Below are 22,412 nucleotides of genomic sequence, written 5' to 3'. Positions count from 1 at the left end.
ACCTTGTCATTGTTCATTGAGTTTCAGATGAGTTTGCATGAATGCTGCCATCGTTCTCAGAGATGATATTGTAGCTCTGAGGTAAACAACAGAGAAGTTAATCAATTAAAAACTAGACGCAGCACAGATTCTGAATAAATACATGTTTATTTGTATTAAAACCACAAAGTTACAGGAATACAGTAAATAACATCATGATCATGCTCAGTCAGAATGTCAACTGAAAATTAAATAAGAGACCAAAAATAAAGTCAGTGACTGGATTCATCCTGATTCTGGGTCAGCAAATGAAGAAAATATCCTCCAGTATTTGGCTCTCTTCCAGGTCCTGCTGGGCATCCCGAGGATAAGGCCCAACAGAGGTACACAAGTTTCTGTCCGCTGGTTTTGGGGCAGCGGGGGCCAGCCTAAGCTGCATGGTTTTGGGTCTTTGAGTGGACGGCTTATTTAGCTCAGGTGCAGAGACAGGAGTAAAGATATCCAACAACTCAACCACTGAGAATTCCAACCTGGAAAGATAAGTAGAACTTTAGGAGGTTTTCTTTTTCTTTGGTTTACATGAGACCTCAGCATGCATAAAGGCAGTACTGCCATATTTTGTTATATACAACCCAAAGGTGCCCTAAGGATGGTAGGCATTGTGAATGAAAATGATGGTGCTGTTTCATGGTAAACAGAAATGTGCAAGCAGAGATTTAAAGGACACACACAAGGCTAAAGTCCATTTGGAGTCCAATGCTAGTACTTAAGCATTCACCACTCACCTTTCACTTGTTACCACAGACAATAGGAAAGCAAATCTCTCTTTGACGTGTTAACAAAATCTTTCTTGCTGAGGTGTCTACTGAACCCTAACAAGTAGCCTTAACAAGTCAAAGCCACTGGGGCGTCCCGGCAGAAAACAGAGTTTCTTGCAGGTCTTAGAAAAAAAGAGGGAGAGGACCTGATGCTTTCTCCCTTGGAATAGAAATGAGGGAATGTGCAGAGAAATAAATAAACCAAAACGGGGGAGATTAAGCTAATAGAGATTCAATCCCTCAGTCTGGCTGGCTTGATAAATTATTCAGTGTATACACAGCCGAACGACTGCCATTCCAGATACAAAACATGAATTCTTTAAAGCACGCTCCACTGATGTTGCTAACATAATTCTCTGCTCGTTTGAAGCTGCATCGATTTGCATCGCACAGCTCGGCACACAGCCTTCCCAGGTAAGCGTGATCTTTGGCGTGTACTTGTTGATATGCATGCGGGTGGTCAGCAGACAGACAGGATAAACTTCCAATCAGGGCAAATCTGGGTTTCTCCACACGTAACTATAGACCTTGATATGTCATGTTTTCACATAAACTGGAGGCAGAACAGATCAGTCGCTGAAAAGTTTTAAAAAAGGGTTATATTTTACTTTAGGAGCATGATGTAATGTATGCACATGTTTGAGTCTGTGTGTGTTTGTGTGTGTGTGTTGGGGGGTGAATGAGGGTTAAGTCGGCTGAGGAATGTTAAATGTTAACTGAGGGAAAAAAGAAAGTGAGGCTCAAGTAAGTAAATCTGTCTTCCTCATTTGGTCTCCTGCCTGTCAACAGGAAAGGCGGAAGAAAGAGCATCAGCAACTTTGTGTGTGTGTGTGTGTGTGTGAGAGAGAGAGAGAGAGAGAGAGAGAGAGAGAGAGAGAGAGAGAGAGAGAGAGAGAGAGCGAGAGCGAGAGCGAGAGCGAGAGAGAGAGAGAGAGACTGGAAGCAAGTGCAGCGCTTTGTGGATGGAAAGGAAGGCAGAGAGGGAATGTGGGGGAGGGACTTTGGCTGGGTTCCTTCTCTCGAAATGTGAGAATTTGCATTTTTATTTGTTGATTTATTTAACGGACAGGGCTCTCAAACAGCCATCCATCAACAAACGACATGTTGGTAATGAATAATGCATCACTTACCAGCGGTCACAATCTATAACAAGGGGAGCGCAGGGGGGTAGGGGTACAGTTTGGGCGGAATGTGGGGGAATGGGAGTGGGTAGAGATTGCACGAGGGCCAGAGAGAATGCCAATAGATTTTCACAGGGGTATACAGTCCAACAAAGAACTTCATTTCTTGGCTCCAGTTTGTGTGAGGTGAAGTTGTGAACTGCTGCTCAATATTAATATCCCCCGGGGAGTCATGGCAAATCCATTTTACTGAAACATGCATACAGAAAAAAGCTCCGACCACAGTCACAGGAAAACAAGTTTCAGTCATTGTTAAAAAAAGAAAAAAAACTTTAGCTTGGGATGTGGGTCATTTTGACAGCATCTAGAAATGCTGCATTGCCAACATTAAAGGGATACTTCAACTATTTGCATTAAGCTTTGCATCATTAGAAACCTGGTAGTATTTTTGAATGGTCGTGCATCCTGCCCTCATTTTCCCGAGATGGGAAATCTTTGTATTTCTAAGTCTGAAAAGGAGTTTCCAGTGATGCAAAATGACGTTTTTTGCTGGGATTCGGTGTCTTTCATCAACATGAGCCAAAAAGACACTTTCTGCCTTTTCTCGGCCAAGAAGGCACCAACTTCAAAATGTATTTCACATTTCTACTACGTGTGACCCGTCAATACAGATTCATGTTTCAACGGCTGAAGTATCCCTTTAAAGCTCTATTAAAAACTTCAATCTTCTGTGTTTGACAGTAGACCCGAAAGAAGCCTCAGAGACTACAGTGTACTACAGAGAGCTGATTCTGACAGCATACACGATTCTTCAATGAATTAAAGAACTCTCTGTATCTTTCAGCCTGTATGTAAAAATGAAAGAGGTCCTGTGGTGGTTGAGCTCCCTGCTTCCAAATACTTTCCAAGTCTTTTGAACACATATAGAACTGTACTTTCACAGTGTAATAAAAACCTTTGGGCTTCATTTCCCTGTGCACCAATTCTCGTTCAGTAACGCCAGATAAAATTTCCACAAAACTCCTCTGCCTATGCTCCCCATCGCCTTCTTCCCACTCGTAACTTTCACTGCTTATTTGGCTCCTCTCTTTCATTAAAGATAGCCGTCTCGCCCCGGCGCTCCTTTTCATTTGCAGTCCAAACAGTGAGATAAAAAACCTATAATGGCCACTGCGTATATCCCGCATGTCAATTTCCCAACCAATCAATAGCAGGCGGGCAATGGCAGGAAGGATGGAGATGAGCTGGGCGGGGTGCGCTGGAACTGTCTCATTACTAACTAGCACAGGATTCATGAAAGGATTAAGAAGGTCATTTAATGTTAACCCCAGCTTCGCTTTGCAATTTGCACATCAAGATTGAATTGGTTAAGATTAAATGGTCACGAGGGGCATGTTGTTGCTGAGTAAAACAGAGAGGTTCAGGTAACATGCTGAATCTGACAGTAGGTAGATTTGCTTTACCAAAGAAAGCTGCTTTATTTAGTCTCCTACGTCAAACACAATAGCTTTTGTGTATTATTCATTACAAAATGGCAGCAGTTCATTGTCATGGTAGCACTCTACAAGAACATATTTATGGCAATAACACAGCTTGTGGCTAACTTGTATGAGTATTGCTCCATTCCGCACATCATTGCTCACTAAAGTCTAAGTATTTTGGGAAGGTCTTTGATCGCTCTTTTAGACTCTAAATAAGCTTTGGACCACAACACTGAGAACTTCCTTTATCTCCTTTGCATCCATTTATTTAATTAATGTTATCTTACTATTTTCATTAGGTAATTTTAACGTACAGCAGAAGAAAAAATCATTACAACTATCTAAAGATATGCATGTTACAAAAAAACACAAAAGACATTTCTGAGGCAGACTTCCTCATTACTGGTAGTAAAAGAATCCCTGTGTGAAGCTAAGAGTCCAACTATTTTAATAGGCTTTGGAGGTGTAAATGGATGGTAATAAGATCTGATACCCGGGGTCCACTGCTGGAATTAATGGGCATCTGGTGGAGCTCACAGTTCAACTTGGACCAGGCACTGCTTTGTTTAAGAGTAAAATATCTGAAGTTGTAAACTTTGAGCTATAAAGCTGTCTTACAGGTACTGCAGGCAGTCACAAAATGAATTCTGACATCATGTAAGAAAGAAATTGATTAACTTTAGAGGAAAATTACATATAAAAAGATCTTCTGTCACGCTGTTATTGGTAGCTTTTTGTCAGTCTCTGAAACTTTTTGAAATTCCACTAAAAAAAAAGCCCTTAAACAGAGGCAGGCAAAAGCCCACCTGCTCATGAAAAAATGCAGCAAACGCTAAGACGTCACACTGCCAGGTTAATTACCATTCCATGTAAGTTTGGAAGAAAAAAAGGTAATGAATGTCCTTTCCTTTTTAGGAAAGTCTGATGCTTGCACTCAGTGATTCATTCCTGTCCTCAAAATCTCTCTCGCTTCTTACGTCTTTCTCACCATTTCCATTTCCATCCATCTCAACCTGTTTTAACTTTCCTCTTTTCCCATTTCTCACTTTATCCGATTCTCTCACCCCTCACTCACCCTCAGACACACTTTTAACATCTCTGCCTCACTCTCGCTTTCTCTGTCTCATTACTGTGGCAGAGAGAGAGAGAGAAGGGAGCACAGTGTGCATCCAGAAGTCTGTTCAATTACACCTGCTGCAGGGTCCCTGCTAGGCCGACTAATGGAACGCAGCATGTCTCCTGACAGGCCGGCCACAGCGCTACCTAGCCCAGTAAAAAGCTTCATTTAGCTTCTCACAGCTCGAAAAAGTTAGCTTGACTATGAAAGGACATAATTTAGACTCTAACACTGCAGAAAACACAATCCTAGCATGAGCTTCATTTCTAAAATATCTACAGTACATGTATCATATTTGTGTTTCAACATCAGTGATATGATGATGACAATAATAACCAGAGAAAAAAACTCAATTGCATTAAGAGTTCAGGAAGAAAGAAAAAATATATATATCTATATGTATATTACAGATGGACAAGCCTGCAAGGTGTCCAACCCAAGGCAGCAGAAGCGTGCTAACAGAAGTACTCATTCAAACTTTGCTGCAGTAAAGAAGTCCTTGTAACTCCTGAAGAAAGCCCTGTTTGGAATTTCAAATTAGCACAGATAAAAGATGTGTCCCCTTTGGATACCGCATTAGTCAAGTGCTTAACTGAGCTGTTTTTCATTGTTCAATGAGCTACTCTTCTCTATTGGTTGGCTCACAGGCTGTTACCTTGAGAAGTAATTCCTCTAGGAGAGCTTAAACTTACCTGTTTAATGTCTTACCACTTTTTATTCTTTAAATTCTAGAAAACATAATACATTTTTTTTTAAGAGTTTCAGTGATGTGTAGTATAGATTTGTTACCTGGCTTCTGGGGTCTTTTGGATCACAGACCTGGAGACGGGTTTACTCAGGCTCACAGGGGGCTGAACAGGAGATGTAGCCATGTCCTTTTTGGACAGCTCGAAGGCCTCTATTGAAAAATGCAAAATAGGAAGGTTATAATGAAAGTAAAAGCCGCAACACTGAGAGTAATTCTGGCAAGACATAAAGAATCTATTGTAACCAAACATTATCAAAGCTTTATACACATAGTGAATTACTTTGTAAATACTTGATGTAAAAATGTATATCTTGAGCTACAATGGTTTTCCTTTTGCAGACCAGTGAACAAATACTTCAGATTAATTAAAAGTTGAAGCTTACCATTGCCATTGTCCAGGCTCCGTGAAGGCTTTTCATGTAAGCTCTGTCTTCCAGTTTGTACCTCTGGTTCTTCACACACACTGTAGACCACAGACATAATATGTTAAGGCTGCTTTATGTGTGAGAGAGTTTACGCACATCTACTGAATTAGTTGCAGTTTGTGTGTCTGTCTTAAATTCTATGAGGCTACTTGGTTTACCTGGAGGGTAAATCCTGGTGAGAGGGACCTGCCAGCTGTGGATCTACATTTCTAGAGGCAGAGCCGATGGGATCCGATTTTGTAGCTTGTTGAAACCTAAAGAGAATACAGGAAAATAAAAACAAAAATGGACTGAGTCTGCAAGGAAATGAGGTGGAACAAGGGACTAACAAAGTGACTTACTATTGAATTAATTACAAATTATGGCCCACATGTAAGCTTTTACCAGATGCATTTTATTACCATGTGGCTTCTTTCTTTTTACCTGCTGTAATCATGACGCGTCTGGTGTAACTGCTGATTCTGTCTGTGGAGTCTCTCCTCCTGCTCAGCCAGCCGTGCATGCAGCCTCTCTCTCTCCATCTCCAACTGCATCTTCTGCAGCAGCAGCTGGTGCCTCTTCTCCTCCCAGTCCTCGTGACCCAACTGAGACCTGGCCAGGGCTTCTTTGGCCTCTGAGCCAATGGCATTCCCACTGTGAAGCCTTTGTACAAATATGCATTTCATTTGCTTTAATGCTAACAATTCTCTCTTGATGAAATGCATATATTGATTAAAAACTACACATAAAGCAATGTGAACATGTTGGATGATAAATCATTACTTCATGATCGGTACCTTGCACTCTCGTTTTGGTTGAAGGATTGGTATTGGTCATTCTCCAGACGAGAGCCATTATTAGTTCTCCGTTGTTGTGTTCCATAGCCGCTGTCTTCGCAGTGCTCACATCTGAGGTGTGGCTTCCTGCACTGCCTTTTCTGACTCCTTTGCTGTTTGATAGGCCCATCAGTTGGGCTAGAGTCACTGACACAAGACAGTGAGTCAGCGTCACTTGAGATCTGTACTGCTCCCTTTCCTCGACCACCACTCCTGGACACTTGAGGCTGTTGTGCTCGAGCAGTGGCAAGGCCGAGGTATGAACCATCAAAGAGTGAGCCATTAGCCCTGCTGGGGGCTTCCTCACTGCTGAGCACCTGGACATAGAACAAAGAGAACAATGAATGCATTTTAGCCAATTTAGGAAGCCTCTGAAAAATGCATGCAGTATTTCAGCCAAAAACCCTTTGAGTGCTTCACAAAACCCTAATGTAGATCCACTCTACAGATGGAATTTTACCAATACAGAAATAGGAGCCACTAACCAGCCTAATTTGATCATGTTGCAATGTGCATTCAAAGCTTTCCCGTGTGCTTTTAATAACTGTTCCACAACAGCTCACACGAAACCTTGTCTCTATGAGGGTGGCCAAGACGTGGAGCAAAGAATAATTCCTCAAGTCTTAAATTCTTCTCATCGCTGTTATGTGCTAAAACTCAGATGACATACACACCATTACCATTCCTGGATCCTTCCTGTATGGACACTGACCTAAGTCTCAGGCTGCTGCTGTATAGACATGGTGTTAGGGGAGGTGAGCTGCTTTAGGGGACATCTACAGCAGCACATATGTGAATCATCTTCCGAAACTATAAAAGTGGACAGTGGCCACAAGATTTAGAGGACAATTTTCCTCAAAGAACAACTGGCAGGTAAGCCAAGGTCAGGAAAATTATTAGATAAACATAAGGAGGAAAGCTCATCTAATAGTTGACTGGGGAAGAGGCTGTGACTAATTTGCTCAGGGTCAGAGAGCAAGCAAACGCCCATTATTCAGAGCCACTGTGGGACAAAGAGGTTGGCCAAGTCATCTTTTCTCTCAGAGGCTGAAGTCAGGGAGGCGTGATTGCTTCACCTGGTCACCTTGCAAGAGTTTTCAGTATGTTGTTTCATATTGAATCAGTGGCTGAAGTGGACTCCATCAATTATGTATTGTATTATTACAATACATGGGGGCTATGTGCTGTTTGCATTGGATATTTTGGCTATCGTGTTGTTACAAAAGTTTTAAATTCAAAGCTTCCTGACTGATAAGAAACTACACAGACAATAGATAACGAAAATCCAGAGGAACATCAAGCCATATGAGTTAAAAAACATATTTAATAAGCCATTAGCTACCACCAGAACATGGCTGTTAGCATTCAGCCACTTCCTTCATAACCTCTATATGTTTGATAATCACAGATACTTTTGGAAAGGTCTACATTAAATCTAGATATCAATACATATCGCAAACATATTTATATAAGCCTGAGATAAAACAAGCTGGATCTGTTCCAAGTTTACAACATACTGTAAACTGTGCAGATCTCCCATCACACTCCATTATTATTTTCACTATTGTATCATTACTGCATCATCAGTGCAGTGCAGTGAAACAATAAAGTAAGATTATATAAAACAATTGCTTTTGATTGATTGATTATTTTAATAGCTGGAAGAACTTGCATGTGACTTTGACGTTACAGTTCATTTTGTATCCATGTCCACATACCAAAAACACAATGTTTGCAGTTTGCTATGGGCAGACGCTGGTGGTTTTTGAGGCTCAGTAAAGTTTCTGTATCCTCTTTTCAAGGACTTATTGATCCTGGAAAATTCATCAGCTTATATGTCAATGTGAAAATAGGCACTACACTGCACCGATGATACAGTAATGTTAAAATAACAGGGGAGATTTAAGAAAGATCTGCACAGATTATTTTACATTGTAAACTGAAATCGGCAGGTTTTAACTCAGGCTAATAGAAATGTGTTCAAGATGAGCTTTAAAATCTGGAAGAAGCTTTGAAATGAAAACAGTTGCTCAGTTTTGCATAGTATACCTGACTTAACATTAAGACACGATAACATTACATAATTAACATTTGAGCTTCCCATCCTAATGTTACGTCACGGCACCATGCGTTGGAATATTGTCAATAACACATATTTACAGCCTTGCACAAACCCACTCTATCACAAATCATACCTTGCTGTGTGCTGGTGCCTGGCTGAGCTGTGCAATGGACTGGTTAAGTTTGACTTGTTGCTGAGAAAGATATTGTTGGTAGAGCCCGAGCAGCTCCTGGCATTCTCTGTACTGCTGCTGCATGCCTGAAGGACCGAGGGTTAAGGAACTAACAAGGTTAAAAAGGTATACAAACAAATCAGAAACATTCTACAACATTCAAACCCTCTTGTCCCTGCAGCTGAGATAAAGTAGACCCTACGCCTCATGATATTGCTTGGCCGACAGATGCAAGAATAAATGTATTTTCAACAATACAAAAAAAAGATTTACAAAGTAAATATGAAACTCACAGAACTAAATTATAACTACATGACTTCCCACTGTGTGACTACAGTGAGAAGGTAACTTTGTGAACGTCAGCAATTTTAGGAAGGACAGGGTTCTGTAATGCAACTTAAACAGAAAAAAGGACACATGCTGGATTTAGACTGACAATCTGCATTAAACCCTTTTCTACAATCAATTACACATTGGACCAGAAAAGTAGAGAGAACAGCAAAGTTGAAAAACAGAGTTGGAGAGGAGGCCAGCAAAATCAAAGTTGTTGTTGTGGCACAGAGCTTTCGCCATCTGGGTCGGGCCAAGCTGTGTCGAGCTGAGCTGGGCAGTGCCGTGCCAGGCTATCTGCCAGACAGAGAGCTGGCAGACACAAGAAAACTAATCTGGAGCGGAACGACTGCTGCGCCTCAGGAGCCAACTAATGACAGTGGCAGCCCCACTCCACAACGACACATACAAAGATAATGAGCATGAGAATGGAGAGACTGCACACAGACACACTCGCACACCTTCAATAATCAACCGCAGTCTGACTCTTTCGAGGAAACAGCGAGACACGAAAGGGGCACACTTTGCACCTAAACCCCTAAAAAGCTAGCACACAAACAATACCTTGAAGCAGGTAGACAGGCACTCCCGCATGAGCTGACCTTAAAGTGTGTTCCTCCAGGCCATATCTATTTATGACGGTGGCCTTGCTCCCCCAGATGATGAGTTTCTCAGCATTCGTTTGGGGAAAAAAGAGCCTCCATTTAAAGAGGAAATCAAAGTTCAAAGCGGAGTCTTATTGAAGGAATAGATGGCGAACCACTCCATAAGAAAACACTTTGGTTGTTAGAAGACTTCAATCAGTTTGTCGAAATGAAACACAGGGACAGAGAAGAAAGCCGGGACGACTTTGAATTGAGGACCAGACACCAGACAAATGCAATGCTGCAGCTTCCGTAAACACAGGGAAATTGTGAGGAAACCTTTCATCTAACTAAAGCCGCCCTATCACTGCACTGATAATGTTTATGGAAGTCGTCTTGTATAGGAAGCTGAAAGACATCACAAGGACATCACATCATGTAAACCTGTGCTGCTGGTGGGTCTATTTATGCAGCATGACAAAGAGTCTTGAAGAGGCGATACTGAATATGTTGATAGAAATACACCTCACCTTAGTACAAGAAAGAGAATTGTTGAAAAAAATGCCTCTAGCTCATATCTAAAAGATTTTGTAAACCATTCTTACATGTTTTTCTTTCAAATTTGTTCAAACAGAAAGGAACACACACAAAGTCTGTACAAACACTAGTGCCTCATCATAGCATCCCGCCACCAAAGATGACTGTAATGTGTGTTAATGTGTTGACAGGCTGACAAAGTCACTGGACAGTAAGTGAAAGGTAATCTGAAGCGAGTGGAGCGACACTGATAAGATTCCACCTCTCTCGCTGTCGCCACACTAAACATGCTTCCTTCACAGCCTTGGACCTCAGCCAATGGGGGCCAAGCACTCGGAAAGCCCCTGGTTTAGGTTAGAGCTGCAAAGTGCCAACAATGACTTACTCCCCCCCCCCGCTCCAAAAATACTCAAAATCAAGGGCTTTGGCTGAAGAAGCTTCAGACGGAGCCTGTCAAAATGATTCACTTCCCTGTCAGGCCCCGGCTCAAATGAAATAATGAAATCCACTTCAAGGTGGAACAAATTTGCACAGGAGGGGGGAATATTTTAAAGCCTGCTTTAGCTCACTGTGCCAAACAGATTGAGCCAGAGCAGAAATGTGAGAGGAAACTGGGGCGGAGACTGAAGAGCATAAATGTGTGTAAGGATGCAATGACAGGGAATTAATAGAAGAAGACAGGTTACATAACAGCCTCACTGCTATGAAATCTGAACAAGAGAAATGATTTCAAGTCACTCAATAAACCAATAAATAACTCAACATGTCATTTGGAAAATGCCTTCATGGTCCTCAGAGCAAATGTTCAGAAAACCAAAGCTACCCAGCCACCTTCTATGTTAGGACCACAACTCATAATAAAAAAAGCACAACTTCATTTTTTTCCTGCTCAATCTTTATACAGTTCACCTGTTTAAAGACTCAAATGTGTTTGAAATATGTCGACTGCAAACGTACGATGCATGAGCACAGTATTCATGTGCCTAATGTCCAAAAAAATACAAAATAAAGCTTTGTCAACAACCACCTGATTCAATCTGTATTCTTTAAGTACAGGTTCAATGCCTTATGCATTATTAATTTCACATCAAGCCCTCAATTGGCTCATTTGGATTTTATTTAAATCAATTAAGCATCTAAACGGATTGAGTCAACAGTTATAGAAACCCTACATCAACCTTTACAATGCTTAACTTTGTCTCCGTAAATAATCAGTGACAGGAGCTCCGTGTATTTATGCTTTTTTAACAGCCCTTTTTATGGACTCAGCAGGGATGTGAAAGGCACAGCTCGAAAAAGGACATCGGCATCAAACAGCTTCACATTAGAAGGTTCATATTCAACATGTAACATCTTACACAGCACTCGGCCTCAACCCCATCACTCGTTCTTTAAATAAAGCTCAGAGATGCCCAACACAAAAGAGAGCTGGTACCAAGAAGATTGAGGAGATTTGATAAGACAAAAAGACAAAAATCTAAGAATTCCCCGAAACACTATCTTCTCATGCAAGCTTATCACAAAATGCTTCCTTGTTAATGCCAGATTTCTACATTTTATTTTCATCTGTCAGAAACTAGGGAGGGATGAATTCTGCTCCGCCATCCTCCATCACAACATGTAGTATTTTTCAGTGACATTTTCTAACAGGCCTGTTATTCTCCTCTCTCCACGGCCTCAGGATTCCCTCCAATTGTTTCAACTGAATAAATGTGCATTAGCTGCAGCACCTGCTGTGCCTTGATCCGGATACAACAAGTAGAACACTGCATCGTGTTAGTAACGCCACCTTGACTTCAGACCATGCCAACATGCCTTGAAGTACAAAAGGCATCCTTCTTATCTGAGACACAAATTCAGTCCTGCTGTTCCAAATGTCAGCTGAACGCCCAAAATATCAAGGGTACTGTTTCCCTCTCATCCTCGGTGGCTTGGGGCTATGGTATTTTCCAACACCCCTGACAACTCCGAATCTTGGTTTGATAAGATAAGCTGAGGCGTAATGGAATTAAACTTGACAAGACCCTCGTTCACTGTGTTTGCCTTTGGTGTCTCCTTAACCTTTCAGCGAAGTGCCGAAACCTCCTGCCTGAGAAGAGCCTCCATGACTCCTGCATGCACTTTTAAAAGACTACGTCTCCCCCCTGAGGTGCTTGGATCCTTACACTTTTTCCACTCAAATACCTTTTTAATGGAGTTTAGAAGTTTGGTGTAAATGCCAAGTCTCCGAGCCAAAGTGCCTTTAATTGAGTTGTGCTTTCCTAATTTTCCCCGCCACCGTTGCCAATTGTGCAATTTACCAGCCGGGTCAATTACTCTTCATATTTTTGCAGTGTTTTTACCTAAATTGACTGCTGGCGATGCTGTGGTTTGACCTGAGCAGAATTGTTATGAAGACAGTATGCTGATTATGGGGTGCAATAACCAGCATAGCATAGCTTTAACACTCATGTTGGACAAAATCAAGAATCCGCTAGGAATCAAACTGATCTTATTTTGGGTGAAAGCACTAAAATAATTTCTGCAGCATTCAGCGAGGGGTACCGAAACATTTGCTAGGGAGAGCATATGCTGTAGTTTCTCAGTTAAAAATCCAAATTAATGCTTGATATTAAGATGACTTAGATGATCCGGGCCATGGCTCCAACCATGAAATTGATTCTGTACACAGCGGATAAGCTACAAGCACTTGCAAAAGACAACTGCAGGAGGCTTCAAATAATTTAAATAAATCTGCTCTATTCCTCTGTCTTTTGTATCAAATTGAAGCCTCTTGGCTAAAAGCACTGCATGGCCTTACCCAAGACAACACTGCCCCCTGCTGAATTTGTTATGAAATAGCACCCACAAGCCCGTAACAAAAAGCAATCATACAGCCTGCAATGAATAACGGTCTCATGGCGACTGTTAATTATTCCAGCCAAAGATAACGGTGGATGACTTCACTAAATACTCTGTCCTTTAAATTTCAAGTTCATCTACTCAGTGAAATCAATCAGGGTGTTCAATTATACATATTTGTGTACAACTTTGTGACATTTTCAGATTAAAAAATGTCCTAAAACAATCCTACCCTGGGATTCTTGTGAGACGTCTGGATTCCTCATTAAAGTGAGTCACATTTTGATTTCCCAAACATCAATCACTGCCATTTCATGTCTACCATACTATGAAAAAAATAAATACAAATGCTGACCAACGCTTTCAAAAAAAAATCTGTTGTTTTGTTCATGTTTTGTGAAAGGATACTCTCTCTCTCCTGTGCTATGATCAGGTTCTGTTGCTCCAACTGCTGGATCTTGCGCTCAAAAGTTCCCTGTTCATCTTTCAGGCGCTGCACTGACACTTCTTTTTCCTCGCTCACTCTGAAAAATAAGTAATTACAGTTGTTAAAAGGACAAGTGATCTACATAATGAGTGACACGGTATTCAAAGCTACAGGAAGCACACATTTTTTTAATCATATGAATCATATATTTATATAACTTTAATACTATGTTCTCCCATAGCTTCAGTGTCATGTATTACCTAGCTAGTTCTTCAATGAGGTTTGCAATCCGACGCTTGTCTTCAGGGCAGAGGTCTTTCAAACATACCAGGCTCTTAGCTCTGTTACTCTCAGTCACCTGTTCAAAACAATGTTTGCAAAAATAACAAAATGTTCAATACTAAGATTCTTTCAGCTTCAATATTTATTTTCCTTATTTTAAAAATCAATACACTGTCTTCCTTATTCAGTGATTCCATCTGATATCCAGGAAAGCAGGACGCAAAAACTGCTTACAGAAAACAATGTGTTACCTGTGTGGAGGACAGAAAGGTCCCGCTGGCTGAAGAGGGGATGTGTTCTGTAGCCAAAGCAACAGGGCAGCAGTCCTTGATATATACCCCAGAATGCTCACTCTGTAGGCGGCCTTGTTTCTTGGCACTTTTCTTTAGCGTGGTCCCATCCTTGCGGTCAGAGCTGTGCCTGGCTGGCATGTTGGAAACTTTTTTACTGGATGCACTGGTGGTGCCTGGCCCCACCCTGAAAGGAGTCTGAGTCTTCATCTTTCCATCCACACCTTAGACAACATTTAGGAAGACTTCAGTAAATGCAATGTGTGCATGAGGTATACAGAGTTTAGAAGTTCTGCTAACATTCACTCACCAGGAACAAACACTAAAGGTGTGTCATCATCTGAGGCTGTGTGGAATAATGGAAGAGAAGCAGACACCGAAATTAACTTTTAAGTGTGTTAAAGCATTTCCTGTTTGTTAACACGATCACTATTTTGTATCTCAGACAGTTAGCTACCTCCAAGTAGCAATAAAAACAAAAACGTATGTCTTAATAATAGTAATACAAATGAACTTTGTGTTACGTTACGCGCCCTACACGTACATTTAAGTTACTTTGGTTAAACGAAGCTAACAACCCTAAAGCTAAGTTAGCTGCTTACTTTCAAGAAAATAAAAAAACTTTAAGCAGACACACTCTTTCAAATATTGTAGGTTCTTCGTGGAGCATGTCAAGGACGGTATAATGTAAGTAAGCGTACCGCCGTTCATCCAAAATATCCCTGAGTTTCCACTTTCTGTTGTCGCTGCCGCCATGTTGAATCGACCGCCACCACTTCCAGGGAGCCAAGCGTTGCTAAGGAATCGTAGCCCCGCCCTTCGCTTGCATCGCAACAGCTTATTGGTTTTCATTTTTGAAAGACAGCTTGCTACTGGCGAAGAAAAAAACGACTCAAATGTGCCTTAAAGCTGCACATGTCGCTTCCTGTTTGTGTTGCCAGCTCCAAGCTGATAGGTTACGGTGTAGGTATCTGCAGAGGATGCTTCAAGGATTTTGCACACAGTTGTGATAAAACAATTTGGAAAATGGAAGAGACAAAAGAAAGCGTGTCATTTAAAGGTGTTGCTGAAAGACTGACCATTGGTATTACTCGAATACTAGGTGTGTATCGTGTTTTTTTTGCTCTGAAACTAGCAAGTGGCGTTCAGGTTAGCTAGCAGGGATAGTAATGTCTTACTATGATATTAATACAATGTATGAATGTGTCCCTGTTATGACAGAAAATATGCCTGGTGTGGTGGATGTGCGTTTTGTAGAAAGAGAGCCAGCGGAGAAAAGGAGCCTGCTGTCTTGGGAACAGGTGGAAAAAATAACACAAAAATGAACACTAACAGATTGAAATGTGGTCATTTTATTTCTGTCAACTAACTCATCTTGCTGTGTTTCTTCCATAGAAAAATACGTGTATTTTGCCAGAGGACCTGCGAGATTTTTATCTGACGACTGATGGATTCACACTTACCTGGGGTGTTAAACTTGACAGTAGGTGACCACATCATTGTTATGTTATGCCTGTAATATTAGCAATAATAAAGCTTTTATATATATACTAAAATAAAGGCTAGTCATTCAGTCATTCTTTGAAAACAAAAATTAACTAAGGAAGTCTTTTTGTGAAGAATTGTTTAACTCTTTGATAAGATCAGAATTGTGTTGGTTTGGTGTCTTTCAGATGAGTGCGTTTCCTTAGGATGCATGATGATAAACAGTGTGGCCAGACTGTGCCCACTTCTGCAGCCAGTATCATTATTCTCTCTCCCTAATGCACCCTCACTGGCTGACCTGGACTGGGAGGAGAACAGCACAGAAAGTGGTAACCATCACCTGTCAGATCCTCTTGTGGGCTTAAATCAACAATTACAGCATGTCAAGTTTGATTAAGTCTGTTGGTGTGCTCAGCTGTGCAGAAAGCAGGCTAATGAATGAAATGTTGATTGGAAAGTAAATGTTTATTCAAGACTCGTTAATGCTGTTTGCCAGGAAAGAGACATGCTTCTGCTGCACCCCATTTTGATTCACGGTGCCGGATCTTTGAGCTGGATTCTTGTGGTGGGAACGGAAAAGTGTGCCTAGTTTACAAAAACTGCACTTCAGGTCTTGTTTTTATTCACAAATTTCACATATCATAATGTATGTAAAACACAATGCAGAATTTTAAAAAAACAAGATATAAATAAATAAATAATTAAGATACAAATGTATCATAAATCAACCTAAAATATATTTTTATCACGTATTTATTTATTGTAAATTGCAGGTGTTGTGGCCCAGCAGAGCGAAATATGGTTTCTTGATCGCTCGCTGTGCTGGCATTTTCTGACAGCAACCTTCACCTCCTACTACCGGCTGATGATCACCCACCTTGGTCTGCCTGAGTGGCAGTATGCCTTCACCCCCTATGGCCCCAGCCCCCAGGCAAAGGTACAAATGGGTGTAACACACTTGAAAAGACTACTTGCGGATGTTTAAATTGCATCTGCAAAAGTTTTATTTAGTTCATTACTTTAGGCTGAAATCTGTCATTGTCTCTACTCTCTTTACTTCACTAAATTCTGATTTGTCTTTTTCGCTACCTAACTATGTTAAGTTAAAAATACTTGCATACAATGTTTGCTTATACTCTGACAAGAGGACGCAATACGTTTTAAGACACTGACACAAATAATTAAACATTGTTGCCTCAGTATCTGAAACAGGACATTGACAGAAAAGTCGCTTTTATCTTCAATTGCTGTTACTTAAAAATAATTTAACTACTTCTTGTCAAATATTCCTAGGAAAGCATGTTCATGTGTCGAGAGAAAGTTAGTTCCTTTGATGAATCTTTCTCCTATTCCCTCGACAGCAGTGGGCATCTCTGTACCAACCACTGATTTTCAGCAGTGAGCTCAGCTTGGCCGATCCAGCTGGTGATTCCTATCTCAACAAGCTGGATCCAACAAAAGGCTTCAAAGGCAAAACAAAGGTGCCCGTCCCAAAGAAGAAGCAGACAGCACAGTGCAGCTTAGGGAGCACTGGTAAGAGCCAGGGCAGCACAGGAAGACACATTGGTGTAAAACGGTGAAAGCATTCCAACTCAGAAAGTATTTTGATCCACTTTACAGTCTGTTCATCCAAAACAACTTGGAGGAGGAATCCGCAATTCTGTCAGTAGTTGGACTCTGATCAATATGTGTGTCAGCAGCTTGATCTTCCATGAGAGCATACCATTAACGACTAAGGTTGGACTACTGCATGTCTGAATAGATGCATAAGAGGGAAGTTGGTGGTACCACCTTTTTGGAGGTTATGTGTTGGAGGTTTAATGAGTAAACTGTCCCTCCGATCTGGCTAAAGAGACAAGATGTTTAGGTTTGTCATACAATTCACATCACAAAGGCCATCATGATAATCCTGATGATCATATTTTACTCTACATTTCACTGCACAGTATAAGGGAGGAAGAAAAGAGAACTATAGATTACATTTTTCAAAGCCTAATTGAAAACAGTATATCACAAGTGGCATTCAGTGGTGAAAATAACTCCAAGGTAAACCAGCTCATAGAATATGTCTGTGTGCTGTAGACAAAGCACCAATAATACTGTCATACAAATTGTGCCGGTGCTGTAACCATGAGGACTCAACAGTACTCAATATAACACAGTATCAGTTTTCATCTATAGTTATTATCACTAGGCTTGATTGTAAATATATATACTGTACATTGAATGTATTATACAACAAAAATATAAGTAACATTACAAAGAATTGTTGTTGTTTTTTTTAAATCTCTTTATGTGAACAATTAAGGGAAATAAAGAAGTGCTCAGTACTATGACTCTGGTCAGTCAAAGGGCTTGTATGACCTGAAGCATTTATCTAAAACTTTAAAATAAAGGAAGCTGATTACATGATCCACAACATGTTTTTGAGTCCCTATTCTGAGTGTCTGTTGAAACTGCAACATGTGAGCTTTAGTTAAAATGTTTTTTCAAAGATTTGGGATTTTTTTTTTTTTTTTAATCTCAAGTCTTTGAAAATTGAAAACTTCTACGTTCATCTTTGCATGCATTCTTAAAAAAAAAAAAAATTAAGCTAAATCGAAACAGTGATTTTTGTATGATGAGATCTGACTGCATTGCTGGTATGATATTCCATACATTCGACCAAATGTGAGGAGGTTATATTCCAGCTTTTTTTGAGACAGAACTTGTTAGCTGAGATACATATATGAGCAATGCTCTTTTTTTAATAACCCTGTAGCTCCTACAAAGTGAATCAAGAGCCTCCATTTACACTTGTTAGCTGCGTGCTGGATTCATGGAAAGATGAACGTGTTTATTATCTCTGGTTGTGCTGCTGCCCTTTCAAGCTATGAGGAGCTGACTCCATACTGTTCCTATTTAATTTACAAAAAGATACATTTTTATTTTTGGATTATTTTCTTTGAGGCGACTTCTTTTCCTCACATAAACTCCTAAAAAAAAAAGTTTGGAAACCTTATTTCTGTCAATTGTTTTGCCCCTTTAATAATACTAATTGGTGTTGTATTTTATATTGTTGGAAAGCCTGATTAGTCACCTTTATAACGAGGTATAACTTATAAGGATCATGCATTCGTGGAATGAGCAACACAGCTAAACTTTTGGGTAGCGCCCAAAAAAATGTGCCAAAATGTCCTGCAAAGTTCTTCTGTTGGTATTCACTCCTGTTTTAAGTTGCTTGGTGGAATCGATGATTGCACTCTCCCGCAGTAATACGCTTTTTACACTTTATTCATTTGACACTGTCATGGACCTCAGTAGCGTGTGGATGAGCCATAAGCAGCCACAACAGCTTGGCACCTCCTCCTCACCAGCCTGGTCACATTTCGGAATGGGATGGCATCCCATTCCTCAACATGTCTCAAGTTTAGCTGTGTTGCTCTTTCCATGAATGCACGATCCTTACAAGTTGTACCTCGTTGTAAAGGTGACTAATCAGGCTTTCCAAGGATATAAAATACAACACAAATTAGTATTATTTAAGAGGCAAAGTGACCGAAATAACGTTTCCAAACTGTTTCAGAGGAGTTTAGTTTAGTGCTCTCCTGTTGATTGTTAAAAATAGAATGATATGTACAGTGTGCTTAAAGGTTATTTCTGGTCCTATTGCCTCAATATTAAAAAAAAAATATATATATATATATATATCAATGAGTGTTTTTTTCATCGTCTGACCCTAAAAATATTTTTCAACCTTTCGTTAGTCCTATATGTTGCAATACGAGCTGTAAATGTAGTATGTTTATGTTTTGTGTTGCAGTCACTCACAATCACATCCACTAGATTAGTAACTAAATAAGTAGATATTAATACAATTATTCACCTAAAGCGGACACATCATTTTAAAAAAAGTCCTTATTTTAGAAAGTCTCTTTTTGAGAAAGTCTCTCTGTTCTCCATTCAAGCTTTTTTTTAACTTTTGAAAAAAGTCTGTTTTTTAAAGATACATTTTTCATGGAATGATTCTACTGCATGCAGATAGCCACACAGCTTTACAAGAGCAACCCTGTGCGTTGTTTTAAGTGGGGTGAGGGGGTCTTAGACACATACATTTGCACAGTTGTTTTCCCGTTTCTCCAGAGCAACAGTCTCCTCCTCCAACAGCCCCTCACTCTGTTCAGAAAGGGGAGGGTGGAGCATCTCCACAAACGCCTTGTAGAGCCCTGCACCCAATATTCCTCCAATTGGGGGTGCAACAAGAGGCACCCACCACCAACCATTACCAGACCTGCACAGATAAAGACCGAAAAGTGTGAACTGTTAGATCAAAAAACAAAGCCAAATATAACATTTAATGTCAACCCAGTGCATTAGCCTCAATTCACCCCTAGTTTATTTCTCCTAAGACAACATCAAAGTCCTTCCACCCCACCCCCCTAAAACAATGAAACAACCCTCCTGCTTACCTGAACACATCTGCCCCCCAGCCTGCTATGGCGGTGAAGACCCTGGGTGCGATGTCTCTGGTGGGGTTGATAGCATATCCGCTATTGCTGCCCAGAGAAATGCCAATAAGCAGCACTAGGAGGCCCACTGCGACAGGCTCGCTTCCTGCTGCAGCTGGTTTGTTCTTCTGGTCGCCCAGCGCCATCAGACACAGCAGCAGCATAGCTGTGCCGAATACCTTGCACAAAACACAGCTCAAGGGTTACTGCAGCGTAATTCAGACGATAGTACTTTAGTAATCCTTCAGTCTGGTTTCATGGTTACCTGGTCAATAAATCCAGCCAACAAGGAGAGGTACGGTGCAGGATAGGTGGCGAAAATACCGGCTGTGGCCCTGGCACCAGTCACAGTCAGGTTCCCTCCACAGTAGTCAAAAATAGCTTCTATATGTGGAATAAAACATGAAAAATACAGAAACTATTTGGTTTATGACGAGCAATACAAATACAATAAAGCAAAAGTTCATGCTTGTGTTTCACTGCCTAGTGTGCTCTCACCATAATAGACACCATAAATTGTCCCTGCAGCCAAAAATGAACCCAATAGCTGTGCAAAAACATACAGAGGCAGCATCTTCCATGCAAGGCGACCAAACGCGCACATTGTGATGGACACTGCTGCATTCATATGAGCCCCTGATTGAGAAAAGTTTTGGAATGAGATGTATATGTCAGATGGCAGGTAGCTGTATTGACTTCAATGGATTCTTGATGGTTGTGTTCACAAGGTCAAGCTGTACCTGAGACCTTCCCTCCAACATGAACCCCCATAGCAACACCCAGTCCAAACCCCAGGTTGATGCTGATGTACTGTCCAAACGCTCCCTGTCCTGTCACTACCTGGGCCACAGACCCCAGGCCAAAAACCTGGATGGAAAACAGCACAAGCAAGGTCACAGATAGTGATGAAATGAAAGAAAAATACAGTTCAAACTTCCGAACAGTCTCTTATAGGTTATCCAGTAAACAGGATGTGTAGCGGAAAATTAACAGATTGAGTTGTGCTGAATCAGAGAGTCAGTCTCAATACCAAGCTGTAATTTTGTGTTTTTTAGGAACATGAACTATGTTCCTGTGTCTGAAATCTTGTGCCTATGAAGCACACTGTCTCTTTTCAACCTTAACCCAATGACCTCAAATGACTGTGTCGGGGAAAAAACAGGTTCCCTATAAATCAAGCCATTCATTCAGGAAACAGGAAACATGAATTTCCTCCACCAAAAGATGATGTGTATTTAGGTCAAACGTAAGACAGCCTTCCCAAGTGAAAGCACTGCAAGTTTGAATAAAACATGTGTCTCTGTGTGTGTGTGTGTGTGTGTGTGTGTGTGTGTGTGTGGTCACATGCTAATCTACATGTCGTGTTCAGCATGTGCCCACATACCATGTATGCATGTTTGTGTGTATTCCTTCCAGGCTTCCTAGTCTAGGGTTTTGTTGTAACAGCTGATAGAACATGTGACTTTTGAAACCTTGTCCATGTGGCCCACTGCCTGACCATTCCTCTGGTAACACTACATTTCCTGGTTCACCCACTTGAACCAGCCAATCCCCACTCGGGACCCCTGACATGTGACTGTGAAACACACTTGTATTTGACAGAGGGGGCATGTTATAGGGGTCAAGATCATGGCATTAATAATTAATAGCATGTGGAAGTTACAGATAAGAGTGGCACAATGTTCACAAAAAAATATAACAGCTCATTTATGAAGTGAATTTGTCCTTAGTGAAACATAGTTGAACTATTTTAGTCAGTTTCACATCATCTACACATGACAAAGAGCCTTTTAGAAATCTGTTACTACAGACTTTTCTTACCATCATGACGTAAGTGCAAAGGGATTCAGCAAGTCCCACACGAACCACTTCATTCTGGAGCCAAGCTTTGGGTCGACTTACTTTAACTCCTTTCCGCTGAGAGACCCCAAGTTCTACTGACTGCACCAAGTCCTTCATTTCTCTTCTTTACCTCCTTCTGTTTCCTGATTGCACAAAACTACAAGTCAAGTCTGTGTTTCCTTAGATGACTTTATGTTCTTCCGCCCATGTCAACAGTAGTCCACAAACAAGTCTCTCTGTGACTATTAACCAAACTGTTCCTCCTCTCTTTCTCTCCTCTGCTCACTTTCTCTTTGTGTGTGTCTCTCTCTGTCACACTTACCCATTTAGATTTGTCTACCCTTGTAAGCCATGACCCCACCCCTCAAACGCACACACACAGCCTGACCCTCCCCCATATAGCTTTGTATCATCTGAGGTCCCTGACCACTATGAAAAAGGGTTTAAAAAAGAAGAAGGGAAAATAACTCCCTGTCCAACAGAAGTGCTACTACACTTCAGCTGGACATGATCAACTCCACTATTTCTCCTTTGTACACACACACACACACACACACACACACACAGGC

General features: G+C 40.9%; 3 protein-coding genes across 4 annotated transcripts; 1 reads left to right on the top strand and 2 right to left on the bottom strand.

The window, feature by feature from the left end:
* Positions 1-128: 128 nt before the first annotated feature.
* Positions 129-14,812, bottom strand: kiaa1328 (KIAA1328 ortholog). 2 transcript variants are annotated; one of them, XM_020629315.3, is made up of 12 exons: positions 14,731-14,812; positions 14,340-14,375; positions 13,991-14,253; positions 13,718-13,815; positions 13,439-13,554; positions 8,700-8,824; positions 6,466-6,821; positions 6,113-6,331; positions 5,848-5,943; positions 5,648-5,727; positions 5,306-5,414; positions 129-509 (listed from the first exon to the last, which is right to left on the bottom strand). In XM_020629315.3, exons 1-12 carry the CDS (start codon positions 14,783-14,785, stop codon positions 281-283), a joined length of 1,782 nt encoding a protein of 593 aa, XP_020484971.3. In that variant the 5' UTR covers positions 14,786-14,812; the 3' UTR covers positions 129-280. The 2 variants fall into 2 exon arrangements, with proteins under 2 accessions (XP_020484971.3, XP_020484972.3); XM_020629316.3 differs by lacking the exon at positions 14,340-14,375 and having other exon boundaries at positions 14,731-14,801.
* A 133-nt stretch (positions 14,813-14,945) lies between these two features.
* Positions 14,946-17,933, top strand: tpgs2 (tubulin polyglutamylase complex subunit 2). Its single transcript, XM_020629344.3, has 7 exons — positions 14,946-15,131; positions 15,251-15,330; positions 15,425-15,512; positions 15,703-15,843; positions 16,011-16,124; positions 16,288-16,451; positions 16,876-17,933. The coding sequence occupies exons 1-7, from the start codon at positions 15,056-15,058 to the stop codon at positions 17,092-17,094; spliced, it is 882 nt and encodes a 293-aa protein (XP_020485000.1). The 5' UTR covers positions 14,946-15,055; the 3' UTR covers positions 17,095-17,933.
* On the bottom strand, positions 17,413-22,170 carry aqp7 (aquaporin 7). The gene is made up of 6 exons (XM_020629343.3): positions 21,823-22,170; positions 20,742-20,868; positions 20,500-20,637; positions 20,267-20,385; positions 19,963-20,180; positions 17,413-19,784 (listed from the first exon to the last, which is right to left on the bottom strand). The coding sequence occupies exons 1-6, from the start codon at positions 21,958-21,960 to the stop codon at positions 19,595-19,597; spliced, it is 930 nt and encodes a 309-aa protein (XP_020484999.2). The 5' UTR covers positions 21,961-22,170; the 3' UTR covers positions 17,413-19,594.
* Positions 22,171-22,412: the final 242 nt, after the last annotated feature.

This window comes from Labrus bergylta, chromosome 5 (assembly GCF_963930695.1).
Source record: "Labrus bergylta chromosome 5, fLabBer1.1, whole genome shotgun sequence".
NCBI lineage: Eukaryota > Metazoa > Chordata > Actinopteri > Labriformes > Labridae > Labrus > Labrus bergylta.
This window is presented reverse-complemented; position numbering and strand designations above follow the sequence as displayed.

What these genes read in the sequence shown, in the direction of transcription:
- kiaa1328 (XM_020629315.3), bottom strand. Translation starts at nt 14,785, where the DNA reads ATGGCGGCAGCGACAACAGAAAGTGGAAACTCAGGGATATTTTGGATG. An exon ending in CTCATTGAAGAACTAGCTAG is followed by an intron (nt 13,555 to 13,717) that starts GTAATACATGAC and finishes CTTATTTTTCAG; the next exon opens with AGTGAGCGAGGAAAAAGAAG. An exon ending in ACGCGTCATGATTACAGCAG is followed by an intron (nt 5,944 to 6,112) that starts GTAAAAAGAAAG and finishes TATTCTCTTTAG; the next exon opens with GTTTCAACAAGCTACAAAAT.
- tpgs2 (XM_020629344.3), top strand. Translation starts at nt 15,056, where the DNA reads ATGGAAGAGACAAAAGAAAGCGTGTCATTTAAAGGTGTTGCTGAAAGA. An exon ending in CTGGGGTGTTAAACTTGACA is followed by an intron (nt 15,513 to 15,702) that starts GTAGGTGACCAC and finishes GGTGTCTTTCAG; the next exon opens with ATGAGTGCGTTTCCTTAGGA. An exon ending in GCCCCAGCCCCCAGGCAAAG is followed by an intron (nt 16,452 to 16,875) that starts GTACAAATGGGT and finishes TTCCCTCGACAG; the next exon opens with CAGTGGGCATCTCTGTACCA.
- aqp7 (XM_020629343.3), bottom strand. Translation starts at nt 21,960, where the DNA reads ATGAAGGACTTGGTGCAGTCAGTAGAACTTGGGGTCTCTCAGCGGAAA. An exon ending in TTTGCACTTACGTCATGATG is followed by an intron (nt 20,869 to 21,822) that starts GTAAGAAAAGTC and finishes TTTTCCATCCAG; the next exon opens with GTTTTTGGCCTGGGGTCTGT. An exon ending in AATTTATGGTGTCTATTATG is followed by an intron (nt 20,386 to 20,499) that starts GTGAGAGCACAC and finishes TTCCACATATAG; the next exon opens with AAGCTATTTTTGACTACTGT.